At 38.7% G+C, this 27356-nt stretch overlaps 1 protein-coding gene across 1 annotated transcript; it reads left to right on the plus strand.

The window, feature by feature from the left end:
* Positions 1-3983: 3983 nt before the first annotated feature.
* Positions 3984-23362, plus strand: LOC104548194 (pecanex-like protein 2; the record flags this gene model as incomplete). Its single annotated transcript, XM_010194141.1, has 6 exons — positions 3984-4199; positions 5371-5464; positions 18171-18306; positions 21492-21634; positions 23078-23231; positions 23330-23362. Coding segments are annotated over exons 1-6 (585 nt in total), but the record flags the coding sequence as incomplete, so codon positions are not given.
* Positions 23363-27356: the final 3994 nt, after the last annotated feature.

Raw genomic sequence — 27356 nt, forward strand, 5'->3', positions numbered from 1 at the left:
GTGCTTAAGACTGCCTGTCCTGTAACTGGTAGAGTGAGTATTGCTAGTTTTTCCTATTGCTTCAGGATTAATGTGCTAAACCTGATTAACAGATAATCCCATGTGCTTCTTCAATGCCCATGTTGAACTTTCATAGCAGTTCATGGACTGTGTCAGGTTCCCTGGGCACTCCTGTTGTTCGGTGGGTGACCAGCTTTAACGTCAGCTTTTTCTTTTACTGTATTTGTGGCATAATAGGCAAATTTAAATTGAGAATAAAGTACATAAGATAAATGTTTCTGCTAAAGCAATTGGTAAAGAAAGGGTTGGAATGTCCTTAAGATATATTCTTCAGAGAGATGAATGTGACAGTTCACAAATTGTAGAACTTTTGTTTCATGCTGGTACTAACAAGAGCACAGAGCAATTTGAAATCAATTATCTCTGAGGCTGAATGGACAACAAATATATTTTAAAGTGAAACTTTCTATTTTGGAGCATAGTGTTGTGGAAGGAAGTAGATTCTGTAGCAGAGCAATTAATGAACAGAAGAGGCTTAAGCTTAATTAGTTTAATTCTGCTTGACCAGATTTCAAACCAGATGGCATCTGAAATTATGACAGCAGTGACATTTTAACTTACAGAATTGAGTTGTGGAGATGGGCATAGGGACATAGAAGCAAAAGACAAAGAACAATGTCTGGGAGTCTCTGGAGAAAGGGCACAAAATAGTAAAAATATTTTGAAGAAAAGTTACAAAGCAATAAAATTTCATTCTAATTACCTAATAATAACACAACTTTAAAGTTGAGATACACTGAGAGTTGGTTATTGCAATAACTATATGTACAAAGGCTGCTCCATTTCAGCTGTAAAACTGTTTTCAGCCTCCTCCCAGCATGGATAAAGGCTTGTGTACAAAGATTGTTTGGAACACCCAAAATCTGTTCCTCAAATGAAAAAGTTCCATGGCAAAGAAAATTTTGGTAGTGTAGCTGCATTTAAATTAGAAATTCCAGGGATGTGACCATTGAGGAAAAAGGGCCATCCCCAGCAAACTCCAATTTATAGCAACCGTGACATTTATGGTATGGTATAATTCTGTTGGCCAGCTTGGGTCAGCTGCCCTGGCTTTCATTGCCTCCAGCTTTTGCACCTGGTTAACTCAAAACTGCTAAAGACCTTCATCCCAACATACCAGTGTTGGCCAAAAACTAAACCAGAGTGTCTTATCAACTTTGTTCCCATGAAACCAAGTGTTGTAGTCTGCAGAAATGCAGCTTTCCTGAATGGAAAACTTAATTCTATGATTGTATCCCAGCGAAACCAGGACAGTGACGTAGAGCTGATTACGTACCCTGGCAGAACACTCCTAGTCTAGACATCTCTATCTCCATTTAAATACTGAAAGTGTAAGTCACTCAGAAGAAAATGAGTAATAATCATGAAAACTAGTCACAAACCCATTATGGCCCACCTTTGCAGTGCTGGAAGTGCTCATCACCATGGTGGTGTCTGATTGGCATATAAAGCCTGTAAGAAGCAGTATGTTTATGTTTTTATTATTATGACTCTGTACCACTGCAGGGAAAAGAAGTTTGTAAGGCTTGTGGTTTGGGACAGAAAAGAGAGAGACATTTTCTGAAACCACTAGATAATCAAATTTAAGAATCTCTTTAATTGCTCCAGCCCTAGAGCTAGTTTTGGGCAATATGGGACCAATTAGATTATTAAAACCACAGTTTCTGATCTCTATCAATTATTCTTCCAGCTTGAACAGCCCAATCCTTTAGGAAGGTGATTTCAATTAGGTGTCTGTGGCTCTGTCACCTCTCTCAGGTACAGTCACATCATCAAGGGCATGCTTCAGTAATGCCACAGTTTAATAAGGCACAGTTGCTGCTTAAAATAGAGTTTAAATCTTTAATTAGGAAGTGTTATGTGCTTCACTCCATGTGTTGGGTTTTTTTTTCCTAAATAGAAGAAAGTAGGTCTGGAATACCTATTGAATTTTTTCTCCATGCACAACAGGTACAAAAAATTTCCCTATACCAAACTTAACGCTCATCGTCAGGATCCTTGGTCGTTGTGTGCTTTAGAAAGAGAGCAGTGAGCATTGGCAGTGTTGTAGTGAGATCCCTTTTTTTACATCTTTGTGGAAGCTAAAGGAATGCTGCTGTTCCAAGCAAGAGTTATACGTCGTCTTTATTTCTGCAGCCCGTTCCCTCTCACTTCTGGTACCCTGACTGGTGTGAAGGTCTGGGGTCTCAGTGAGACCCTTCGGGCTCAGTGCTACCTGTTGTGCTTCACATTAAGGGCTGAAACCTGTTGGGACAGGATGCGGTGGTACAATTAAAGTTATTCGTACGCTTCTGGATCCACCCCCCGCCAAAAGTAAGGGTGCAGTGTCTGCAGTGAACAGTGGTTATGTGTGAGTGTCTGAGGCTTTAGGGAGTTAGAGGGGTGTGTCCTGTGAAACTGGTGTAGAGATGTCTTAACCTACTGAAGGGTAGGTTTGTTTGTAGAAGTAATGTGTTATTAGATCAGCTGATATGGTTGGAGGAAAACAAGACATATGATCTGAAAGGTCTGCGTATCCAAAAGTTTGTTTGCTTTCTTCAATTATATCAGTTGGCCTAATAAAAGATATTGTGTCTCTCCACAAGCCTTGAATCTGTTTCAGTCTTAGACCATCTTTGCTATGACACCACTCTTGACTGGTGACTCTTGCAGGTTATGATGGCAATGATACTGGTAGGAAATATGCTTTAACAATTGGAAATTTTTATGGGAGGAATTTCTGTATTTTTTCCTTGATGATTACATTTATAATTTAAAGAGGAAGTATTGCAAAGTCTGAGTAAGTACATTTCAATACACCTTGCTTAGTGCAAGAAGCTACAGGATTCACTGAAGCATTTCCACAAGCACCACAAAACCTTTTTTTTTCCATTTAAAGCATTTAATTGTGCAACTGCACATGGTGGTGATGAAATCACTGTTTTACTTGCGTTTTAAAATCGTAACAGATTTTTTTTACTTTACAGTCAAAGCACAGTTGCAAAATGTTTCACTATTCAACGAGACTACTGCTGGAAACTTGTAATAAGTAAATTACAGACGTGTAGAAAAGTAATATAAATATAATTGGCATTCAGAGTAGTAGAAATTGGGCACGACCATCATGTATATTTTAAAAACTGCAGTTCTGTATTTTCCAAACATAGAAAAATCTACTGTGAAATTGTTTAGCCAATTTGTCCTGTATCAAGTGTGTGGCTGGTGGGGAAGAGGGATTAGGCAGCTACCTGTGTTCCCATCCATGAGCATTATTTCCTTTGAAGTTGCTGCTTACCCTTTTGTAAAAGGGGAATGAGCCAGTGCTTCTGCTTCTCTGCTGCCAGAATACACAGCTTGGGAACAAATTATGGTCCTCGGGGAAGCAGCCTGGTACCATACTAGGTTAGGGACAGATTGAAACAGTAGGAGAAGCAAAGCAGAAATTCTCTCTCGTTTGTCCTTTACTTCACACAGCCTGTTCTTGAAAAAACCCATTCACACAGCCTCCTCCAGACCGAGTACCTCCTCATCCAGATTTCCGTGATTGTATTAAGTAATTTTAATGCTTTCCATAAAACTTGTATTTACTGTAGCATTTTAGCTTTTCTGTTTTAGATGCTCTTGTTCAGTAGTTAATGAACAAAACTCTTGACAGTTATCTGCAGAGAGTGGCTCCACTTCACTGCCCTGTTTTCCAGATAGCCAGACGACGGAGAGAAAAGAAGAAATGGTGGGAACAGAAAAGCACTGTGAGCAACTTCCTAAACAGGAAAGATCAGATGCACAAAGCCAAGATCGTGCTAGTACTAGTCCGGTGCTACCAGAGTCTGCCAAATTTGCAGCACTGTAAGGCCAGTTTACTTTACAATTTTGTACTTCAAAGATATGATGTAAGCTGTTTTGTTTCACTGAGTAGAAATGACATAAACTTTTAATTAACCTCTCTTTCTTTTTGTTTTATTGAGAACAAGAAAAAAGTTCCTCATAGTAGTTTTGAAAAATTTTTGTGTCAAGTTACCAGGGCAACAGGCAAAGACAGATAATCTACCGGGTAACTTCTCAGCAAGACAGTTCTGTCTTGCAAGTAATAAGTGGACCTGAGGCATCTGTGCAAGATGAGCTATCCGTGGATGCAATGCACGTGTTCATAGATGAAAATGGTGAGTTTCTGTACTTGGAATAGTTACAATGTGTGAGGAAATTTCTAAAGAAACTTTAGATGCCCTGGAAGGATATTTCTGTTGTCTGTTACTGATTGCATGTTTTTCTGTGTGCATGAAAGAAAAGGGCTTAGTAATTTAACATCAGATCAGCAATAACTAGTTTTCACCAGTGACTATCACAGGCCTGAGGTGCATGAAGTTTATCTTCCAAACATCATCCTCAAAAAATGCTGGCTAGGCCAGAAGACTGCTTCTCTCTTTGCAGCAGAATCCCTGGAGCTTTCTGCCTGGTGAGGAATTTTGCACTGGCTGGGGAAAACATTCCTCTTTTTACTGATTTGTTCTTCAGCTGGCTCAGACTGAACTCTCTGATAAGGTGGTGGTTGCTCTTGTTTTGAGTTGTGGTCTGCTACCCCCTTCAAGAGAATTAATGAGTGACCTGCTCTTGCCCCATGCCTGTGCTTGGTGTGCTGCTGCTCTGCAGCTATTCCTAGAGGCTGAAGCTGTAATGTACGTGGTGACGGCTTGTTTGAACTCTGTGTAGTGCCCTGTGAGGTACTGACCCATACATCTGAAAAGCAGCTGTTCCCAGAAGCTGTGTTTCCCTTAAAGCTGCCTTCAAAACCAGTGTGGAATGAGTGATTCTGGTAGGTCGGTTTGTGACCTCTGAGATGCTTTGGTATCCTGCCAGTTCCTCCTGGCCCTGCTTGTAGCTCCTGGTGTGCTGTGGGGCCAAAAACAGCAGATGGCACGGCCTCTGGGTCAGTGGGCAGTGACCCTTCATTTTCTGCTGCCTATGCAAGAAGGGAGTAAGAGTGGCTGCACTTGTAGCAGAACTTCTTCCTGCTCTGTACCTCTTGACCTCACCTTTGTGAACTGAAAGAGAAAAATTGATGATTTTGTATTTTACAGTGACCTTACACTGATTTGTGTAGCATTTGCTTTACATGCCTTCTAAATTTTCACTGTAGCTTCTGTGTTTTGATTTGTCTCAGGTTTTCAGTTGTTCAAATGCTAGTTTGCTTTCTGAAGTCTAAAATAATCCTAATGCCCAGACAGAAAACTGTATTTATAAATGTTCTGAACCTAGAATATATTTTTTATAAACTTTTTAAACCAAATGATCATGTCACTGAACTGATTTTTTTTTCCTCTGCATTTTCCAAAGGTGAAATTAGATCCTGTTATTTAAAGGCTGGCTGTCAGAAGGAAGGAAATTTTCGACATCAGCTATCAAATTGTGATTGTATTTCAAATGCTCAGTAAGTAAGCCCTTATTTTTAGAAATCTAAAAGTTTTCATTGCTAGAAGCTGTGAAAGTGATTGTAGCTGTGAAAGATGCATGTGAAGAGCAGTACTGGAGAATAAATATGCTAACCTATTCTAGAGATGTCAAAGCATGCATTTCTTGTTCTGTGCTAAAACAATGACTGCTTTGTAAGAATATTGATAAGGAAAAGTGAAAAAGAAAACCAAAACTATCCAGTGCGCTTTCATTACTTTCTGGGAACAGCCGAAGTCAAGCGTGGTGGTTATGAATAAGACTGCAAATAAATCAAAGTCAGTGGGACTGTTGCCAGCTGTTCTTTCAACCTTGTCTTGCTTGCTTCTCATGCCTGTTGGGTCCTTTGTAGAGTTTTAGTGCTGTGTCAGTATCAGCCGGTGACACTGCTTCTTGTGGGTTCTGGCAGCAGAGCCTTTCACCTTGCATAAAATCTCTAATGCTAGTTTGCCACTCTGAAAAGGTTATCTGAAAAATTCTCTTTTTTCAGAGGTCTTATTCGGAGTGATCCACATAAATCTCATATTTGTTGCTGTGGTTTCCACACTCTCCTATGTGATCTGTTGTTTGCATATCTGTAAAAAGAATTTTAGCTATTCCTAAGTATTTTTATTAAATAATTTTGGTTTTGCTATATATACTGTTATACAGCATTTGGAGAAGATGAGTGAGGGGGTGAGAAGAATCATTGTTAATAGTAAATATTGTTTTTAAAGTGTTTGTCTTTCAGTGGAGACTTGAAAAGCTTGGGACTGTGCTGAGAACAGCGTTAGCATTTTGTACAGAATACTGTTATGAGAGACACGAGTATAATGCTTTTAATAGATGGCAAAGATTTTAAAATAATAATTACTCTAAAGTAGAATTTTTTGTCTATCTTTAGCAAAATAAAAACACACCAACCTGGTAAAGTTCAATTTTGACCTAATATCAAATAGCCCCCCCCAAACAGGGCTATTTAACTCTTGCAGCTATCTTTGTTTCACCTTGCACAGAAAACTCCCCTCCTCTTCCAATCATAAAATTATGAACTTGAATCTGGCCTAAATTCAGAAATAGTTTACTGTCCCCTGACATTTATCAGTTAATGTTTTTTATCAAAAGAACAATTTTCCTTCTCATATAAGAAGTCCTACTGAATCTGTCTTTGCCAGATGCTTACGTGACATCCCTCTCTTCCTGTACTATGTTAAATGCTGGTCTCTAGTTTGTGGTTTGTAGACCTCTAGAGGTATAAATTATTTTTAAGGAGTCTGCTAAATGCTGTTAACAAAAGCAAGTTCAGATGTCCTCTGCAGCCATTTGCATGTGTTTAATTTCTAAAGCTCGGCACCTTTGCTGGAAATCTCAGAGTACGGTGGGAGCTCAGACTGTGGAACAGAACAGGACAGCAACTATGAGTGGATTACCAGGACTGCTTCTGTATGAGAGTCATTGGGGACACAAGAGCTTTTCCAAGAACAGAGCAGCGTGGAGGAAAGTACAAAGCAGTTCACATGAAAAAAAAGGAAACAGGACAAGGAAGCATGAAGCGTGCCCAAGTTGGTTTTTGCAAGGCCAGATTGTAATACAATTAGGCCAGGGAGATTAGTGAGAGCTGTTTGTTCAATGGGTAGTTCTTACTGTCTGTGCGTAGATTGGAGGGCAGCATGGAAAGGGTTTTTATTTCTTCTTCAGGTGTTTACTATCAAGTAATTTTGTATTTAGACAATATGGAACATGTACAGATTATAGAAAATAGAGGGGCAAATCTTCTTTAAAGACAGTTCAGGAATGAGACATCTTTCCTTCCTCCCTTCCCTCATTCCCATCTGCAGGCATGCACATCATTTATATCAGGTTACTTTCTTATCCATGGTTAAAGATAAGCCAAATAGTCACAGTTATCAACTAAGGGTCTCTTTATACTGAAGAAAAAGGCAAACAGAATAAAATAAAGCATAAGGCGTGATCACTTCAGTTACAATCTCTTCTGTTATATCTGTGGAGAACTCTCAACAGAAATTATTCCCTTAGCGTGGGCCCTCCTCTGATGGAGATGTTCACTGCGCAAGTAGTCCATACCAACAGGAAGTGCTGCTGTTACAGAAGGATATTAGAAAAGAGACATGGAAAGCACCTCTGAGATGTCCTTAGCTTATCTCCTAGCCCATCAGAAAGTTAACTAAGGAGAAGGTGACAACTCTGACATTACTTCTTCATGAGTACTTGAGACAGTGCAGAAACAACACCACCACGCTTAGGCTTGGTGTCTGAATCCAGTAATGAACCATCCAAAGTAGATGTTATGAGGTCAAAGGATGCAGGAGAAAATTAATGCCTGGACATAAGAGGTGGCATTCTCCTTGAATAGGGGTAGGGTTTTGATCTTGGGGAGCCCAAATTTCAGGATTTAGAATAAGCTTGTGGAGAACAACAGATAGATCTGCAGTAGATGTGTATAAGCTCTTAAAATAATTTTCACCAATCATGCTTGCTTTATAGTATTAAGATTGAGTTGCTCGTAAAGGGAAAATTTGGCTTTTCAAACTGAGTTGAGCCAGTGGAGTAACTATGCGGATGTGCATGGGCCATGCCCTGATGTGCTTCTCTGTGAGGAGGAGAATTGGCCCAGGCCAGGTGATGGCAAGAGGCCTCTTGCTTTGGGGGCATTGTTTGGAGAAGCAGCAGATCAGAGGTGCTGCCATGCTTAGGTAACTTCTGGGTAACACTGCAGCTTGTAAAGAGGGAAGGAATTTTGACTGGGGAGGGTACGAATTCTGGCTGGATTGTCAAGAATAATGTAATTGCCTTATGAATTGGCCATAGGTAAATACCTCTTAACTAAGTTATGCGAAACTGGAGAAGTTATTTAAATATTACTCAAAAAAGCCATTAAAGAAAGCCTTCAGGCAGACTAACTAATGTTTAATGATCTTAAATTCAAATTATAACTTGCTATTTCTGTCTGTTGAGTCCTATTATTGTCTGCTCCAGTAGTAAAGTCTTAACCGGTCTGGCATTTCACAATAGATTATTAGGAACTGAAATTAAAGTAGTGTTTCTATGGCCTGTAAATATTTTATCTTATCTTCTTGGCATGGCTTCTGAAATCCATTGCTCACAAATAATGCAAAGTCTTGACAATGCTGCCCTGTCACAGAAGTGATGCTGTGTTACGGGTTGTTTTTTTTTTGTTCTTTGCTTTTGCGTGTTTCCTGCCCTTCCTTTACTTGTAAAGAGCTATGTGGACCACAATGGATTTTGATGTGCCAGAGAAAGCAGATGTCCAAGTTTGAAGGAGTTTGTGATTACTTCCTTCAGAGGCTCCTTAACATTGAAAGCAACACTGTGTGAAGGAGTTGACTGGATTCAAGTATCAGCAGTCATCACCTCTTTTTGGCTCTTTGGAGTATTTATATTTGATCTTTGGAGTATTCTCCAGTTTATCAGTGTTAATATATATTCTACCAGATTCTATTTTTTTTTGTTTTGTTTGTTTGTATTTTCAATTTTGTAATTGGCCTAATAAAAGATACTACCTGTATCTGCAATCCTTGTCCTAGAAATTTTCAGACCTTCTTGAATGTAGCATAAACACACTTTTATTAATAATTTCTAAAGTTATTCCTTAATTCTGCCAAGAGTTACTGAGAACTAGAATTGTTTTAAATTGTCTCCACATTTGTCTCTCATCAGTCTAGTAGTCCAGCTTTTAAAATATTTCAAAACTTAAGTTAGGCAAGTTAAATTTAACGGAGGTCCTTATATTGTAATGAACACCAAAAAAGGATAATTCCTTTTCCATCTTAACCTTCACTTTGGCAGGTCATTCTTGTTTCTGAGTTTGGTGAGCTATTTAAACACTGGCAGGTAGCTAATCAATTCCCCAATTATTGCCCATGTAATTAACCTGACACCACTTTTGTCTGTTATCTTGCCAGCAACACCTCTTGCCAGCAGTCCCTGTGGAATGAGCTCCCTGCAGAGCTAATTGCCTCTAAATTTGATGCTTCCGTTACCTTGCCAACTTCACCTTTAGCCATAAATTGCTTTCTGACAGGCTTTGACAAGACAGAAAGTGTAAACTGTATTCTCAGCTCATGGATTACATTAGAAACCAGTTACAGAAAGACCATTTGAATCTGTTTTGGGGTGAGAAATTGAAAATGACTTTCTCATTCTGGAAAACATTCTTCTGCCCCATTACATTAAGTTCTTTAGTAGCCTTTGTCTCTCTTACAGTGAATCCTTAAGGTTTCTATGTCGTGTGGTCTGGGAACATGGCTGGCTTCTGAGAAGGTAGAGAAGGATGAGAAAGTTCACATTTGTGTAAAATGAGCACCTGGTATAAGCATGAACTGCCATTTTTGCATGGTTAGTTTGATTTTTCATCAAATGATCACTATGTTTAACATTTTATATGTACAGAACAGTTATGATTTCAAGTTAAAATTCTTCCCATTAGATTGGCAATACAAAGTAAACCTCACAGTCATTAACAGTAACACTTCCTTAAAAATAGGAGGTGAAAGAATGTACAAATTAAAGCATTGTTAGAGGTATATGGCTGTTTTCTGGGGCCAGGAGAAACAAGTTGGAGTTAATAAATGTCTTGTGAATAAGGAGGTGTCACTGACACACCTTTGCTGTCTGCACTCTGTGACAGAAAGCAGACGTTTCCTAGGAATTTCTTTAATTACCTTGAATTTGTCTTATAATTAAATAACTGAGTTTTGATAAGTAGTCAAAAAGATAAATGTAAGCTATCATGTTATCTAGGCATTACATGTGAGGTGGCTCATAAATATCAGTGAAAGCATAAACCCCTAAAATGTCAGTAATTACAATAATAGTATTAATGATTTTTGCATGATTTGCATGATCTGTCTCCAGTAGAGAGGCTTGTAGGGCCATAAGGTATATATCAATGCCAATATATAAATTTATCTGCGATCATATATTCTATGCATACTTGCTATACCAGGCTAATGAGTAATTTTAAACATGTTTACTTCTCTAAATGTGCTTTCTTTACATACTGGGATTCTTGTTTAGAAGGTCAAGCAACCTCTCTGCATGTGTACATACCTATCAAAGAAAAATGTGTCAGTATCTGACACCTGTCAGTAATACAGCTTTCATCAACATGTGTGTGAAATATTGACTTGTCTTTCTAAATGACTTGAATGTAAGAGGTTTGTCTATAGGCATGTTATCTTTCCTGGTTTCACATCTGTGAAAAACTCTGTTCAACTAATGTAAACTGTTGTAGTTTTCTTTCCCAAGTATCAAATACTGAACTAATGTACTGCCAGAGTTTGAAAATTTGAATATTTGACCACTCTTTTCAATTATGAATAAGTGAGATAGTAATTTTATAATTCAGTGATGGAGTTCATAAACCTCTCCACATCTGTTTCTTTCACTCATGTTGTGAAAAACAGGAAAGTAAGCTTACAATAAACTTGAGGGCACTAATGTTTACACTTTACTATTTTGTTAGTTTCTATGTAATTTTGCTCCTACCAAAAATGTATTCCAGATTTTACTGTGTTTAAAATTGTGTTGTTAGTAATAAAAATGAATGGTGTTTAGAGAAACCTTGAACACAACATTCAGTATAAATTTTGAGGATAGGCCAGTTCCGTCTCTGAAATCAAGTATTAGATCTTCTAAAGCCAAATGGACTTGTGCCCACAAGAGCTGTGGAAGCATTTGGCCATTAACATCTCTTTCAAGAAATTCTCTGGGTTTTAGAGAATGCAGTTTATATGGATACTGCTTATATACTTAAGCCCATTTCCTTCTCTCCTGTGTTAAATTCCTGAGAAGAAAACCGTTCTGAAACGCCCAATTCTGTGCAAAATGGTATCATTATACACATCGATTGATTTTAAGGGGATAGAGTTGGTGTCTGTTCAGAATAATCCAAGTTTTTACAGACAGCGATTCAACTTTGTGATGCAGAAGCATTTGATTCATTCAAATTCATATATAGGTTTAAGTGCTGGACCTCTTGTTGCAGTTTATCACTTCATGTGTCTGGCAACAGTAGGAGTAGCCATAAATTGCATCAGGAGGCTGCTGTGCTGCATGTGTGTAATAGAAGCTGGAGTTTACAATAAATACATAAGATAGGCCACGGAAATGGATATATGGCATGCAGCTGAAATATCTGAGAACTGGAGCAGAAAGAATGATTGCTCAGTCCTGAGGAAAAAAAAAAAGCAACATCTTTCTATCTTAGCTGTAGATTCTCCTTCCTGCCTAAGAGACATTTGGACTTTCACTTGAAATCAATTGTATATATACACCTAACTTGCTGTATACCTTTAAAAAAATAATTATTCTAGTTTGCACTTTCTCCTGCTATCTTGACATCTTGTATATTTTTAAATTCATGTATATAATTATTAAAATAATGTATATACATATATAGTTGTATTTACATGTGGTTTATTATTACACATGGCAATAGGTTAAAAAGAAGTAGTTGCAGCAATATAGTAGCTAACAAGTACTAAAAAAATAATTTTCAGTTACCTGCCAGTATAGCTGTGGCATGCTAGTGTTTCTGGCCCTGGGCAAAAGAGAGAACTTCAAATCAATGAGTTAACTTATTTGATTTACAATCACATCCCTGAATAAGCTGCTTGAGTGCATTATACTACGTGAAAGTATCTATCTGAATGATTTAGCGGTACTGTATGTCTCCTGTATAAATCCATTAATAGTTAAGTATGTTCACTGCTGGAAAATTCCCTGAACCCTTGGGGTTTATTCCTCATAGGAGAATAGACTTATAAGTAGACTTTTTTAGTTTATTTTTAGTGTTTCAAAATGCCATTTTAGCATGACAAAATGTGTGTTACTAAAGCATCTTTCTATTTCTCAGCAAGGTAACCAAAATAACAAAGATCACCCACTGTTCTAGTAATAGGCTGCTGACTCTTAAAGATTTCTTAAAGCTGCTTGCCAGGTTGTGCAGTTCTGCAGCTGAGCATGTTTTGAAATGGATGCGACGAACGCTGTATCGTTCCTTTTGAGGTTCAGTGATTTCAGATGAGCTGATCACCTGAGCATGATGCTGCTTGAACACATTAATGAGCGTGGTGTGTGCATGTCCATGCTGAAAATGGTAGTGTTTGAATTATAATAAGGCCATTGATTTTTCTGAAAAGTGCTCATTACAAAACTCAGTAGCATTTTTCTGCTGGCTTGCTAGAGACAAGAGGAAACCTTTGTCTAAGCTTGGCCAGCTAAAAGCCTCTCCTGTATTTGTAGGTGTTTTTCAGCCCCTCTTTCACTCTGTGGACACAAAGTAGGGAAATGCGTGTTTTCAACAGAATGAGTCTTGGAGATTAGAGGGGGCCATGCTGCCACACGATGGCAGCGAAATCCTGCTCAGGACTAAGATCTTCGGTAGTCCCTCAGCTTTTGGGACTGACTTTTCTCTTCCCTTCTCCCACCCTTTCATAAGGAGAACTAAAAGGGATGTTTTAAAAGACTCTGGAGATAATGGAGCCGTGGGTGCTGTTAATGCATTAATTCCAGTAAAGCTGCATCTTTGCAAAATGCATCCTCTAGTTTATTAGCTAGTATGTGCTGTTTAAGTTGTTAGTACATTTATCTCTGCTCTGAAATGAAATAGGCTTACAAATTATCGATTTATGTGCTTATTATCAAAATAAAAAAAAATTCTAAATACAGAGAAGTAAGGGTGTACTGAATGGATCCCATTCTTACAACACCTAGGTAAGAAGGCGTGCCTAACGTCCTGCCTTCATACTGCCTGCAACATCACTGCTAAACATGCTCTGCAAGGCACTTTTGTCTGCATATAGTATCTGACTTCATGAACTTAACAGGTACTAGTGCTCATTTTGTAGTCCACTGTGAAACTTTATCAGTGATCTCGTATCCTTTTCTGTCTATAATATCAGTAAATCAGTACATCCAGCTTTCCCATTCTGTAAACTGGAGTATTCTACCTGATTATTGATAGAGGTGGTGGTGTTAGTTAAAACAAATACCAAAAATGCTCCCCAATTCCTTTTGCATGAGTAGCAAAATGTGCACAAGATTGTTTGAAAGATTTCATCTGTAGCTTGAGCTCCTCTCAGCAATAACCACTAAGGAAAGATAAAATATGCACTCTGAATTAATAGTTTAATAAAGAATATAATTAATTTCCTACAGAAAAAGTGAAGATTGGCTCATTTTCTTCACAATTTTTCCACGTTGGCTATGATTAGGTTTGTCACATCATTATCTAGTCTTACTGCTCCTCTCGTTTTTGGTTATTTCAGTTTTTTATGTACTTTAAGTTGCTTTTTAGTTTTTTAAGACTTGTTATATAGTAGTACAATTGGAAACTGTAAATCATCTGCTGCTTAAAAAGGCAGTATCTGCTACTAGTGGGTTTAATCTCAGTCCTGAATTGTGCAATACTGTGGTCAGATTAATGCTGGCAGCTTTGTAGTGGAGACCTGATGAGCAATGAGTAGAGATGTAGCAAGAGACTTATGTGATGAGATGTAGAAGTGATTTGGACTTGAAATGACAGGGGAGACATTTTAGGGGAAAAGGAGCAAAGCTGCTAAGCTGGTGGGAAGACATCAGCAATGGATTGAGTAACAGAAGCACCATCAGCGAGCTATGGGCTGCTGTTGATCCAATACTTCCAGTGTCAGTTCAGACACCTATGTTTGTACTGCACTCTGACCGTTTTGAAAGAATGCAAAAGGGCATTTGAACTGGATTGCTCAGGTCTCGATTCAGCAAGTACTTTGAATGCGCCTCAGTCCAATGCCTCAGAAGTGGCTGCTTGTTGGATGTGCAGAAGGGGAGCTTCCCAACTCTTGAGCATCACTCTGGCTCTTCCTCAAATGTCACAGTCATAGCTACTTTGACTTGTGTGGTGTTTTATTGAGTATTACCAATCGCTTTCACCTATATGATTATCTCTGTGGATATTTATGTTACAAACTGTTAAGCTTTTTAGTGACCCAGGTAGCTGCCTGAAGCAGTCTAGTAGGATCTTCCTGGTTCTAGGCGCTTGAGGACCAAGAGGAAGGTGCTTTGTCAGTGTGCCTGTTGTGATATTGGTTACAAGACTCCTTGTCCTTTCTCCTATATGCATGTTAAATGAAATTCAGCCCAGCCTGCAAAATGACTTTATTAACGGCGAATTCTTAGTAATTGTGTGGTCTGCCTGTATAATAAGCTTACCTTGAGAGGTGTTCAGACTCAAGGTTAGCTAATCCTTAACAAAGGGGATGACTTCAGCTGGGTTGTATTTGCATGGCTTGGGCCAAAGTGTCAGCAGTGTAAGGCAACTGTCACAGAATAGTCAGAGAGGGAGAAGAAAGATCTTTCCAGTGCTGTGTGGTTGTACTAAAACATTTTCAGTGTTGTACGACTGCTCAACTAGCTTATGTTTACTCAGTGTTCTTACAAAACTGAATTACGAGCCAGGAAAAAATTCTTGACTTTATAAAAAGTTGTCGATAGAGGGTGCTGTGTATCTTTTACATTTGACCTGCACAGGTTGCATGTTTATTAAAGATATTTTTAGTTAATAATTTATTATTCAAAATTTAGTTCAATTATACCTTTGCTTACATTAGCAGTGCAGTTTACTGTAGTAGATCTTGATAACATTAATTTGATTCTGTAAATGAACAGATTTTCTATTTAACAAGATTTCATGTTATACTGCGATCAGCTCTGTTATAATGATTTTATGATTAGAGAGTGTTTCCTCCTATTTATATATGGTAATAAATTTATGGAATCTAGTTTATAGGCTTACAAAAACACAAACACCACTATCACATTTGCTGTCAGTGTGATAGTGATGCCATCAGAAAAGTCATACAGCTTCTCAGTAGCTGTGCAAGTGATTCAGCATCGAGGGAAGCAAGTGAATGTCAGAAGGAGATTGTGTGGAAAACAGGGATATGGAGGAAAAAACAGCAAACACAAGCTGAGGGGAACAGAAGATGAGGAAAGAATAAGAAGAGAGACAGAGATGAGGCTGATGGATAAAATGCATAGGAGGCAGATGAGGGCCAGATGATGGCTTTTGATTTTGCAATTGTTGCTTTGCTATCTCTGCCTTCCCAATTTCTCAACTCTAATTGACTTTTCAGGCCTATGAAGTTTTTGACTTTTTCCCCCTTCAGTGTCCCAGCTGCTTGTGGACTCTTCTGCTGGTTGCTGATAGGTGGAGCTATGATTTTTTTTTTCTGTAAACAGAAAACAGACAATGGGCTTTCTTGGCTTTTCAGTTATCTTCAAGTCTGGTGGGAGATGATTTGATCTCTTAAGTTTATTCTTGGAAGTCATCTTATGAGTAAAAGTATTTTAATTTCTGAAAACTGATAGAGCAGAGTACCAGGGGAATATCTTGGCCTATCTATCTGTCCTTCTGCCATTTCCATTCTTGGTAAACGTGGGATAAAAGACATGCTTCAATCTAGAAATACTCTCGACTCCACTTGGCATTTGTAGAAAGACAGCTAAAGATGCAGAAAGTTACTGGAGATTAACTCATCATTTAGGAAGACATGAGCAGCCACTGTTCTGTTCCTCTGCTGTTTTGTTGAGTCACCTTTTGGGCAGGAATTCCCAGAGTACTGTTCCTCTGTACCCTAGGCTACGCTTGTCTTCCTCGTGCTGTGAATGGGGAGGTCCAGGGTTGCACCCACAAAGACAAGGACCAGGACAGCTCATCCTGAGGAAACAAAAAAAAAAAACCAAACAGAGAGTTGCCTTCCTTCAAGCTGGACAAGGTCGTCCTTGAGTAGGGCACTTCAGAATGTGCAGAATGCATGACTGTCCTCTGTAGTCCTTATCTGTGGGAATCTTCCTCCTGGGAAGCATGCCTCTAGCCTTCCTCCTCTCTCTGTCTGCCTCAGTCTGTTGAATGAGATCCAGGATCTTGGATCTGTTCCCATCCCTTCTGTGCTCTTTTGTTTTTGACTGCTGACAAGGTGCTAAACAAGGCACACAAAGGACATATGTTCTGATGGAGGGCTGCCCTGTGGCTGGGACATCAAGTGGGTTGCATTAGTCCAAGTCCTCATTTCCTAATATTGTCCAAAGGGAATATGACAGCTGACTGACTCTGTGGAGCAGATCATGCTTCTGCCTGTCACAGGAGCAGTGGGGAGCGCAGAGGAAGCCATTAGGATCAGGAACATGGGGTGCTCTCATTTCTGGTCAGCTGAGAGCTCTGCTGGAGTGGCAGATGGTGAACATCACATCCAGAATCCAAGCCTGATAGCAGTCAAGGTCTTGAAAAAACTGAACTACCTGGCTCAGAGAGCAGAGGCAGGGTGGCTCCTCTGGTGGCATCCCGAGGGCTGCTGGTGTTCCTGTTGGTCCAGGCAGAGCTAGCAAGACCTGGAGGGGAGAAGGAGAAAAAGCGTGTGTGCTGCAAGCTGTTGGTATGACTCTTCAGCCCTGCTTCTGAGTAATCCAGGCGTTGAACCTTATACCAGCATAGCACTAGACACTGCAGCTCAAGTTAACAGCCAGTTTTGGGCAGGATGGTCTCAAGGTTGTACCAAGGGTTACGTGACAGGCTTGAGAAATTAGTGCCCACAAGCAAGGAAGGTCAAGTTCACTCAAATTAATAAGGTGGCTTAGAGGCAGGCACAGGATGTGAAGGATGAGAGTTTTATGCCCTACCACAGATTTCCTGGCTGACTATAAGCAGATCACTCTAGTTTCCTCCTGCTTGTCTTTCCTTTATGGAAATTAGGAACAATAGGTATTGGCTACCTTGCATAAGCACTGAGGTGCTTTTGCCTCATGCAGATATGAAAGTAATAAGAGCCCAAGGCAGGCATCCAGAGGCAGGGGAGCAATGAGCTCAGAGCAGGGCGCCTGATGTATAAACCCCATTTGGAAGAGAATAAGCAAAAAGTATTCAAAGTAGTTCTTTTGCCCGAGTAACAATTACTTCATTTCAATATAGTTCTTGCTGAGACTCACTCAGTCACGTCATCGTGGCACACTAACAGATATCACTGCTATAAGAGCAGATTTCCTCAAGTGAACTGTTTAAGTGCTTCATCTACAGCATAAAGCAGTAAACAGGAAAAAAAATAGCATTTTGTTCAGGGCCCTCTCAGTGTGAGTTTATGCTCAGTACAGAAGATATCTGAGATAGCCTTATGTGAATTAGCTCATGTCTTGTTGCTAGGGCAGAAGGAAGTTCTTAGAGCCTGAATGCTCAGTAAGGTAAATTAGTACTCACTGAATTCAGTGCAGATGAGGCCAGAAAAGCTTGGTACCTAAGTGAGCTCATTTGAAAGCTAAGCCAGGATCTCTGCAGTAGCTACCTTGCAGTTTTGCTCTATAGATAAGTAGCTCTTGACCTGAGCTATTGTCAGTGAACAGAAAAAGACATTTATGAAGTGTGATTCATTGAGGTGCTCATCTAAAGATGAGAAGAATGATGATAATGAAGTGTCTGTTTCTATGTGGTGGATGTAGTAGACCATGTGTTTCTAAACCTGGGTGTTAACTGCTCTGTGGGCCTGGGCTAGATTTTGGATATGGAGTTGGAAGGCTTCATGGCCCGTGAGCCAACCAGGAACGTAATTACAGGCTTCCTCCTCTAGTGTTTCAGAAATGCTAGGAAAACACTGCTTCTTCAAACAGTCTCTTTCCTTTTTCCCCTCTGTGCACAGTGAAATACAGTTCAGCTCCTCTAGTACCACCACTTCAGAGAGCCAAGAACCGTCTTCTGGAGATCAAGCAGCGAGCGCACTTCAGCAGCAGCTCCTACTGATGGTGGCACGAAGGACCCTTTCAGAAAGCCCACGGGTACATTGTAATATCTCAATTTCTAGCATTTTGATAAACTGCTTTATAAACAAATGCTGCAGACTTATTCCTGAGACAGTTTTGTTGATTTTTCTATACTACTTCGCCTGGTATTGCTCATGCAGAAAATGATGTATTTTATGTTGATGGATGTAATTCAGCTACTTTCTGGAGATGTAGAGTAGTGTCCTAGGGGAGTACTTAATGACTCCATCACCTAAAAAGTTAATCTTCTGCCTTCAGTCTTATTTCATTTGAAAGAAAGAGGACACAGCTGTTAGGATTTTAGTCACACTCCCAGATTTTAATGGTATGAAGTGTTTACTCCAGATTCATTAGTACCTGAAAACCTCATGTCTGGTTTCACTTTTCTGATTTGGGCAACAAAACTTCCGGATGTCTGTTGTGGAATGTCAGAGCCACCTCCTGAATAGAGTTGATAAAAGAAAAAGGCCCTCAAAGTAATATATGGATGTATGTGGCAATATGTGGATATACTTGATCTTTGCAGTGTTCAGGGTCTGTGACCAATGGCTTAAGGCTGTAATCTGTTTTCACAGTTCCTTTTATAATAACTTTAACCTTCTCTTTTCTTCCATAGCAAATTCTAGTTTGATATTTATGAATAACCTTAAAATGCCAGTTAATTGTCTCTCATCTTAAATTTTACACAGGAACTTCAAGCTAGAACAAACTTGTATGAAGGAATTATTTTAAATTAAAAATCAGGAAATTGTTCTGAATTGTGTATTTCAGACTTGGACAGAGAATTCCATTTATCAGCTCAGATGTTTTCCAGATATTTATAATCTTGTGAACTGCCTGTAAATTGGAGAACAATTATAATTCCTTGGTGGTTTTTTTGGGGTTTTGTTTTTGTTTTTTTCTGGGAATATTGCACCATTAAGTAGTAAGGCTATTGCTGAAGATCACATAGCAAGTTTGTAACAAGGCAGTAATTTCAGAGCATCCTGATTTCTGAAATTTTTTTTCATTAAGTATGAAATTCTGAGCCTATGTATGTCAGGAGAAGTTTTGTCACTGATTTCAAAGAAGCTAGGGTTTCAGGCTATCTCTGACACTATATAAATTTATGAAGTGAATTTTTATAATCACTTTCTTTGATAAGGGGCACAATTACACTTAGTGACTTCTCAGGGTGGATCAGAGACGTTCCTAAACGCAGCTCAAAGACCTGACTCCAGCCCAAGTATTGCAAGCCTCACATAATGGACTTCATCCAAATGTTACAGTTCCTGAGGAGCCAAAATTTCCCTTATAGACTCAGTTAAATACTTGTTAAGCTGTTCTGGGGAATGAACAATCAGGTCTTCAAGTACTTTTAATGGACTCTTTGCCATCATTTTGATTTTATTTATTTTGGTTATTTAGTTGCAGTGAGCAGTCTAGATTAGCTGACTGAAGCTAATGGTTGCAGTTGGTTGAATTTCACATTACTTTCTGTTGCAAAATAGAACCCAAGAGAAACAAAGCCGTGCCAGTATTAGCAACTGTAATATTTTAATTTTTTTTTTCTTTAAAAATGCCCCATAATTAAGTGACTTATTTAAAGTGGCAAGAGAAATAGTAAAATTTGGACTACCTAAACTACTCTTAGATTTTTAAAATTGGCATGGTGAAAAGATTGCAGTCAGTCTCACAGATTTTAAGTTACCTGGAATTGTTAATAAATGAAAGAATGCCAAACAGTTCGGCATCCCCTTGCATGTCTGAATGCTCAGAAACACAAGTGAGTTACTGCCCTGTGCTGACAGCGGCTGAGCTACCCGGTGCTGCGTGGCTCTGTGCTTTTAGTCAATTGGAGGCCTGAGATAAAGTGCATAAACTTGAATTTCATTCTCAGAAGCTTAAGCTCTAACGTGTTTTACAGCACGTTTGCCAGCAGGCCGAGGATATCACTGAGTTGGTTCCTGGCTGTGACACAGCAATACATGAAGTCACATATAAATTATGTGTAAAATTCTTTTTCTGGAAAGTGAAGATTAGAGATTATTCCAATAACCTAAGAGAAAATTTAACAATTCATCTGTGCAGGTGGGCAGATTGTTAAAAAAACCCCTATGTTTTGCTAATAGTTACAATTCAAGAAGTAGATCAATTACTTCACACAGGAATCCCCTTTTCAGACTAGGAAAGTTAATCTAACACAAATAATCATAATGTAAACATTGGCTAGAGTTCCATAGCAGATATATTTATTACCTAATTTTGATTAATTACCTTTAATAACGTGGGAGGCTAGGAGAAGGTTGAAAACCACTGAACTTTACAGTGATTAGGAATCTCAAATTCTTCTTGAAAGAAAAAAAAGTTGTATTTTTCCTCCCCTTCTCCCCCTAGTCAATTATTAGTGTACCTTGGAAAGAAATCACTACTTTGCAGGATTTTTTTTTTGTTCTGTTGTCTAGCTTTGAGGCTTGACTGACGGTCTGTAGATAAGCCTCCATCCCCACAAGTGCTGGTGAAGGAGTGCAGGTGTAGAGTTGGAGCACAACTGAAATGTGTAGTTCAAACAGACAAGAAGAAAAGGCCTTAGAATCTGACAAAAGCAATATTCAAAAGGAAAGATTTATGATCATGATGGTAAGATTAGAGAATCTTAAACTAATGATGTTTGTGCTTATTTGCAATTTTTTTTTCTCCTCTTGCTGTTCTTGAGGATGCACACCTGATGTGGTATTAGAAACATCTCAGGAAAGATAAACAAAGCTGTGTTCTGGAAGGAGAGTTGATAAGTCATGCCTTTAGGCCTTAAAGCTGCTTGATTTTTTGGTTAAAACCAAGGATTTGTCCTATCATGTGTGGTTTTTGTGTTGTGCCGTAATTAGCCTGTCGCATGGAAAAATCTTCAAAAAGAAACTTCAGACAAGAAGTGAATTGGGACTAAAAAAATTTTTCCTCATGAATATTTATGTTTAAAGCAAATTATCACTGTTGAGCTCCACAATTGATATAGCTTCTGTCCATCTGCAATAATTAAGCTGGTGTGGTATCTTTGTTTCTAATTTAAAATGGAGAAAATAAATACTGCTTCTATCCCATTTAGAGAAAAATATAATTTGAAATTTCATGTAAATTTGGTCTTTTAAACACCTGTTTTGCTGGCAGCCATATGTCAATGTGAAAATGTGTTTTGTGTATTTCTGGTTTGTTTGTTTTTAAAGCAACCCAGCCAGGACCCTGAGGATTCTTCATGCTCTTCAGCACAGCGGAAACTGAACAAGCAGTTTTACAGATTTATTCTATTCCCTGGCAAATGGATTAAAGTCTGGTATGATCGGCTTGCCTTGCTGGCACTGTTAGACAGGTAAGCCATTTTTAAAATGCAACTCTATGTATTGTAACAGTGTGTGACTCAACACATCCAGAGAGCAATGCAGACCTCTGGAGAAGGAAAATGTGAGCACTCTATTAGTGTCTCATATTCAGGTGGAGTAGATAGGTGCTTTTGTTTGCTTTAAGTTGAAGAATATGCTTTTCTTCAGAGTTGGTTCTGGTGGTTCTTGCTACCTTTCGTCTTTTAAGGAGAGACTCTGATTCTTGTGAGCACCAGGCCTGTAGGATAGTCCTTCAGTTGACTCTCAGCTGTTGGACCCAATGGTTCTGAGCTGTGTGATGGAAAAAATCAGGTTTTTGTGCAAAAATATAGAAGTGAAAGGGTCCCAGGGTACTGTAAAACAAGTACTCCAATTTTTAAAAAGAAAATAGATATTCAGAAAGAGATCTTTCTGCTGCTCCCTCAGTTCCAGTTCAGGTTTATTTGATTAGAGAAAATGTCTTGTCTTGCCATCTCTCCTTTTTCTACTCCCTCCATTTCATTTGGCATCGACTCTTCAGGCAGTGCCCTTTGCTATTAGACCTCATGTGGTCATCTGTGGGACTGCTAGGACCTTCAGACATGTCAGGCTACATAGATAGCGGCTGCTGGCTCTCCTATCGCTGCTGCTGTGTGGGTGCTGCATTGATATGAGCTGCAAAACAGGTATTTCAGATGACAGTTTTACATACTGCAGAAATCAGACTTTATAGTCAGGGAGCTTAGGCCCAGAGCACATACTTACTTATCTGTGGTGTCTTATCTCAGTGTTTCAATTCATGGAAAGTATCTGCTGATAAACTCTTCTGTTACAGCCTGAATATTAAAATAGTTTTTTATCTCGGCTTCCATGTTCTAATAGCACAGATAAAACAAATAAAACATTAGATTACAAATTTGGTCTTTCATCTAATTCTTTGTTGTCAGGCATATATTTTTCATTAAATAAATGTCTAACTTCCTCATTTTAAAGTGTTTAGGTTTTGTGGTTTGTTTTTTTTTTTTTGTGATGGTGGATTTTTTGGGGGGTTTTGTTTGTTTGTTTGTTAACATATCTACACTTGCCTACATTCTAATCAACTCCACTATGGAATTGTATTTGGGAAGCGAGATTGGAGGGTACTGGACTTCACTGCATATGCCTTTTTTCTATACCTTTTAGCTGTCAGAGTGTATAAGGTCTTTGGCTTGGGGATAAAGGACCGTTAAACTGCATTACTGCAGTGCTTATTGCAGGGGAGTTGGACTGGATGATCTTTAAAGGTCCCTTCCAACCCAATACATTCTATGATTCTATGATTCTAAACATGAAAATATAGTTTTGGGAGCAAAACCTCAGATTCTGTAAATTGATTGTACCAGGTACGATAGACCTGCCTTGCCCTGATGAATATGTAAGTATTTGTACTTTTCTTAACACTTTTATTCACATAGGACCGAAGATGTGAAGGAGAATGTGTTTGCTGTCCTTCTAGTAGTTCTTGTTTCACTTCTTGGATTCCTGACTCTGAATCAAGGTTTCTGTAAAGACATTTGGGTTCTGTTGTTCTGTCTTGTGATGGCCAGCTGCCAGTATTCTCTCCTAAAGGTAGGACACAAGTTCATATCCAGTTGCTGAATTCTCTTCTAACTTCTACGAAGGCAAAGTCCTATAAGTAAACCTTTTTTTTTCTGTTTTCTTTTTAGAGCGTTCAGCCTGATCCTGCTTCACCAATACATGTAAGTCTCAGTCAGTCAAACAAGTCTTTCTCCTTATTACTTGTGTACTGTGAAACTGTTGGCTGTTCAGTGAAACACAGGTATTTTGCTGTTCTAGGTGATTTTTTGCTGTTCTAGGTGATTTATGAAAATGAGCAAGGTGTCTATGACTTTGAGACTTTGTACTACATTTAATTAATTTTAAGCTATTGAAATACATTGGAATATATTACTGCTATTAGAAAAGTGCTTTTTCTTTAAGCTAAATATGCAGTAAAACCAAATGCATCTGGACTAGTCTGCCGAAATTCAATCCTGTGGCATCAGACAAGCTTTTTCTTTGATTTCCTTTAGAAACATTGACTGAAAACAGCAGAAGTTCCAGATTAGCACCACAGTCATTGGTCAGCTGGAACTTTAAATTTTTATTTTTTTCTTAATCTACTACTGCAGATGTATTTCACAGTAGTGTTACTAGCTCATCAAATGGCTCAGGTGTTTTCTCTTTGTTACAATATGATCACAGTTTCTGTGCTCGTGTCCTGGAAGTAATGGCCAAGTCTGTGGGTGAAAGCAGGCTGCAAGACCTTTTCTGGTTGCTTTTTGTCTGTTGAGTACATTGGAGAAACTGAACTCTGACAGTGACAACCACCTTGCAAGGAAAAAGTTCCTTACCCCGGTCTGTCCTCATTATGGGACAGGTTTAGGTGCATCATTCTACAACTACAACCTGACCCTTCCACCTGTCACAGTGTCTCAGCATTTTTGATTTGTGCATCTTGGAAGACGTTTCAGTAGTCACAAGGTTCCTTGCTTGCTTTTACACCGACTGCTTAGTTGCTCACATTTCTTATTTAGCTTTTTCAATTTTTTTGAGGAGCCCCTCTCTTCCCTCAGGGTTCAAAACCAGCATGTTGAAATCTGCAGCTCTGCTGGATTATTTCCCTTTGGCAGGAAGCAATTATTTTTGTCAGTTTAGAGGCTAGAAAGACAGGCTGAACTTGAAATTTAGGTCATTTACAAGTGTAAGCTACACATTTCACTGAGATGGATATCAGAAGATTCTTAGTTTCTTTTCCACACTAGTTATTATGGGGTGAACTTATGGTATTTTTGGTTATAATGCATTCACAGGAAATACCTGTCTGCATAAAAAGTAGGGAAGGCTAATAAACAGCGACTTACACGTTGTAGAGTAATATTTTATAATATTAAATAGATGTTCCTACCTCAGTAAAAAGTTGGGGTTTCGGGGACTAAAATACTATTTTTCAGTTCAAATAGCACATGTATAGACATAATAATGTGAACTGTAATCAAATAGTTTACGCTTATTCAGACATTAATAATGTGTATATTTGTTTAAAGAGGGTGGCAAACAGTTTAATCAAAACTTCATTATAAACCTATCTAGCCCATTTTTTATAGTTTTAAAGACAAAGTAGCTAATGACATTTAAACAGAACATATTTTTGTGCAGAATCCAGGTTTGCATTTCAGACTCCCACAATACTGTTACAAGTATTATTCACCGTATTGTATTCTGCGTGCCATGCAGCAGGGTAGCAAAGTAACAAGACGTGCATTCCCATCTCCCATGTGCTGTTCTAGAACATTTTCTTGCAAACATTTTGGAGCCCCATACAGACTCCATCAGAAATAAAAGTTAGAAAGTTTTTCCACACAGGGTTTTAAAGGTAGGAGGCATTATAGATAAACTAGAAGATAGGCTATTTCTGCATTATGTCTTTTTAACATAATAGATATTTGTAAAGGCTTGCCTGAGCTAGGAAGCACCATGAAGAATAAGAAAACAAGGTGGTGAGAAAGATGCTCCATGTACTGTTTCATAATTCATATGACTACATTAAAAATAAATAGAATAACATCTCTTGATGTTGATGTAAGGATGCAGAACAGCAGAAGGATTACAGAATGATCAGTACCATGTCCATGAATGAAAATGCAGATGAGATTTTTCAGTGTGAAACAATCAATCATGGGCCACAGATTTGCACACTGAATTAATTTCTATTCTTGGATCCATGAGTAGCCACTAATGCCTTGTGTTATCCATGCCTGCCAAGTAGGTTCCAAACTTTTTCCCTATCTCTCACATGCAGACTTCGTTACTGTCTGATGTGACTTTGTCATCTCTACCCTATACCATTTTGAAAGACTCTGCTTTAAAATACCATCCAGAGTTCAGAAAACACAGTTCCTAGGGATGCATAAAGCTTTTGTTCTGAACTCCTTCCGAGTGCAAGCATATTTGCTTCCTGGTGCTGGGGAAGAGCTTGCTGACTAAACCCTATAATGTCTGATAGTCTGGTACAATTTTATTGAAGATAAGACTATTTCTTGCCTCATACCGTGCTGTGACAGCTAGGGCCTCTTGAGTTGAACATTGTGTATTGTCTGTATGCTGTCATTGTGGTAAGGGATCAGTTTCAGTATATGGAGAAAGTATGTGCTAGTATATTAGCTAGTATGTGCTAGTATATTAGCTGACTCAGCTAATGTTTTGAATTTTATATTCATTTATACACATTTTAGTGAACTGTGATAGCACGGTGTGTTAACTGTGTGTTAACATAGGAGTACACGGTTCTGGGATGGGGAAATTTGGCAACAGCCTCCTCACTGGAGTGGTGCGGAGAAGAAAATAAAAGTCCATCACAAGTGTGAGTCCTATCAGTTTGTTAACAGCAGAATATAAGGGAGGTGCCAGTGACTGCAATGTATTTCATTCAGAGATCCAAGAGATCCTTGTTATGTGCATTTCAAGGTTTTAGACAAGTGACTTTGACTGCAGAATTTCTTGATATCGGTTAGAGACAGCAGCAGCAACACACTGGGCAATAAAGGCTGTGTCACCTGCATAGCTCAGGTTTACAGAGGCATTTGAGCTCTGAAAGGTTGCAGTTCTGCTCTTAATAAGATTTACAGAATCGTTTGTGTAACTTCATTGTCTCGGTCCCATTACCTGCCAAAGCAGAGAGCTGGCTCAGTTGGGTTGCTATCACAGGCAGTTTCATAAATCCCAAAAGGCACTTAGAAAGTATTTTTCATTTGTCCCTGTAAGCTTTTCTGTAGAACCGAGAATGCACACTTTTCTTTTATATAAAGCTTTCTGTCTTTGTCCTATTGCATGTGTGCACACAAAAAAACCCCAGAATCATGAGATCTTTCTGAAATTTCCTCATCAAAATGCTTTGTAGTCATAAGTGCCATTTTACTAAATGGAAATGTTTGTGAAAATATTCTAGCATTGTTGAAAATCTTCATATTTATATCAAAATATGAGATGCACCAATGCTGTGTTTGTAGAATGTGAATACATTTCTGAAACATATTCATGAGAAACATCAGCCTGAAAACGTCAGTGACCTTTTATGGCAGACTTAAGGGAAAGGAAGAGTTTTCACTGAAACTTTTATCAATGGAGAAAAAAAAAAGATTGTTCAACAAATTAGTTATTAAATATAAGAGGAATCCTTCATTACTCAAATTGTTCTGAAGGAGGATGTGGAGCAGAGTAGTTTTACCAACACAAAATTGATTTGATCTGTCAAAATTTGATGGGTTTGGTAGGACAAAATGAGCCCTTAATATCTAAAATATCTTGTTGATAAGTTGCACTGCCACATGCTTATTTTGGTGAAGGGCTGCCTAGCTTGGCCTGTCAGTGGCATATTAAGAGGGCTTCACACTTTGTTTCTGAAACCTTGGAAAGAGGAAATGTAATGTTCATCCCAAGGCTGTGGCTTTCAGGAGGTGATGCACCATTTCAGTGATCTTCTCCTTTCTAGAAGGTGTCTGCTCTGGGCCTCAAACCAATCCTGTCCCTAATAGTACTCCTCATACCTGCAAAATAGGGGAGGTAGTACTTGCTCACATTTTGTAGGCTGTTCAGATGGCCTTTGAAAGCTGCTTCCACAATCCTAGCTAGCATTATTGTTGTTAGCATGGTAAGAGTGATTTAACCAAGCTGGGGGGAAGTGTTGATCTGCTA

The sequence above is a fragment of the Mesitornis unicolor genome, unplaced genomic scaffold (assembly GCF_000695765.1).
Source record: "Mesitornis unicolor isolate BGI_N332 unplaced genomic scaffold, ASM69576v1 scaffold46931, whole genome shotgun sequence".
Classification (NCBI taxonomy): Eukaryota; Metazoa; Chordata; class Aves; order Mesitornithiformes; family Mesitornithidae; genus Mesitornis; species Mesitornis unicolor.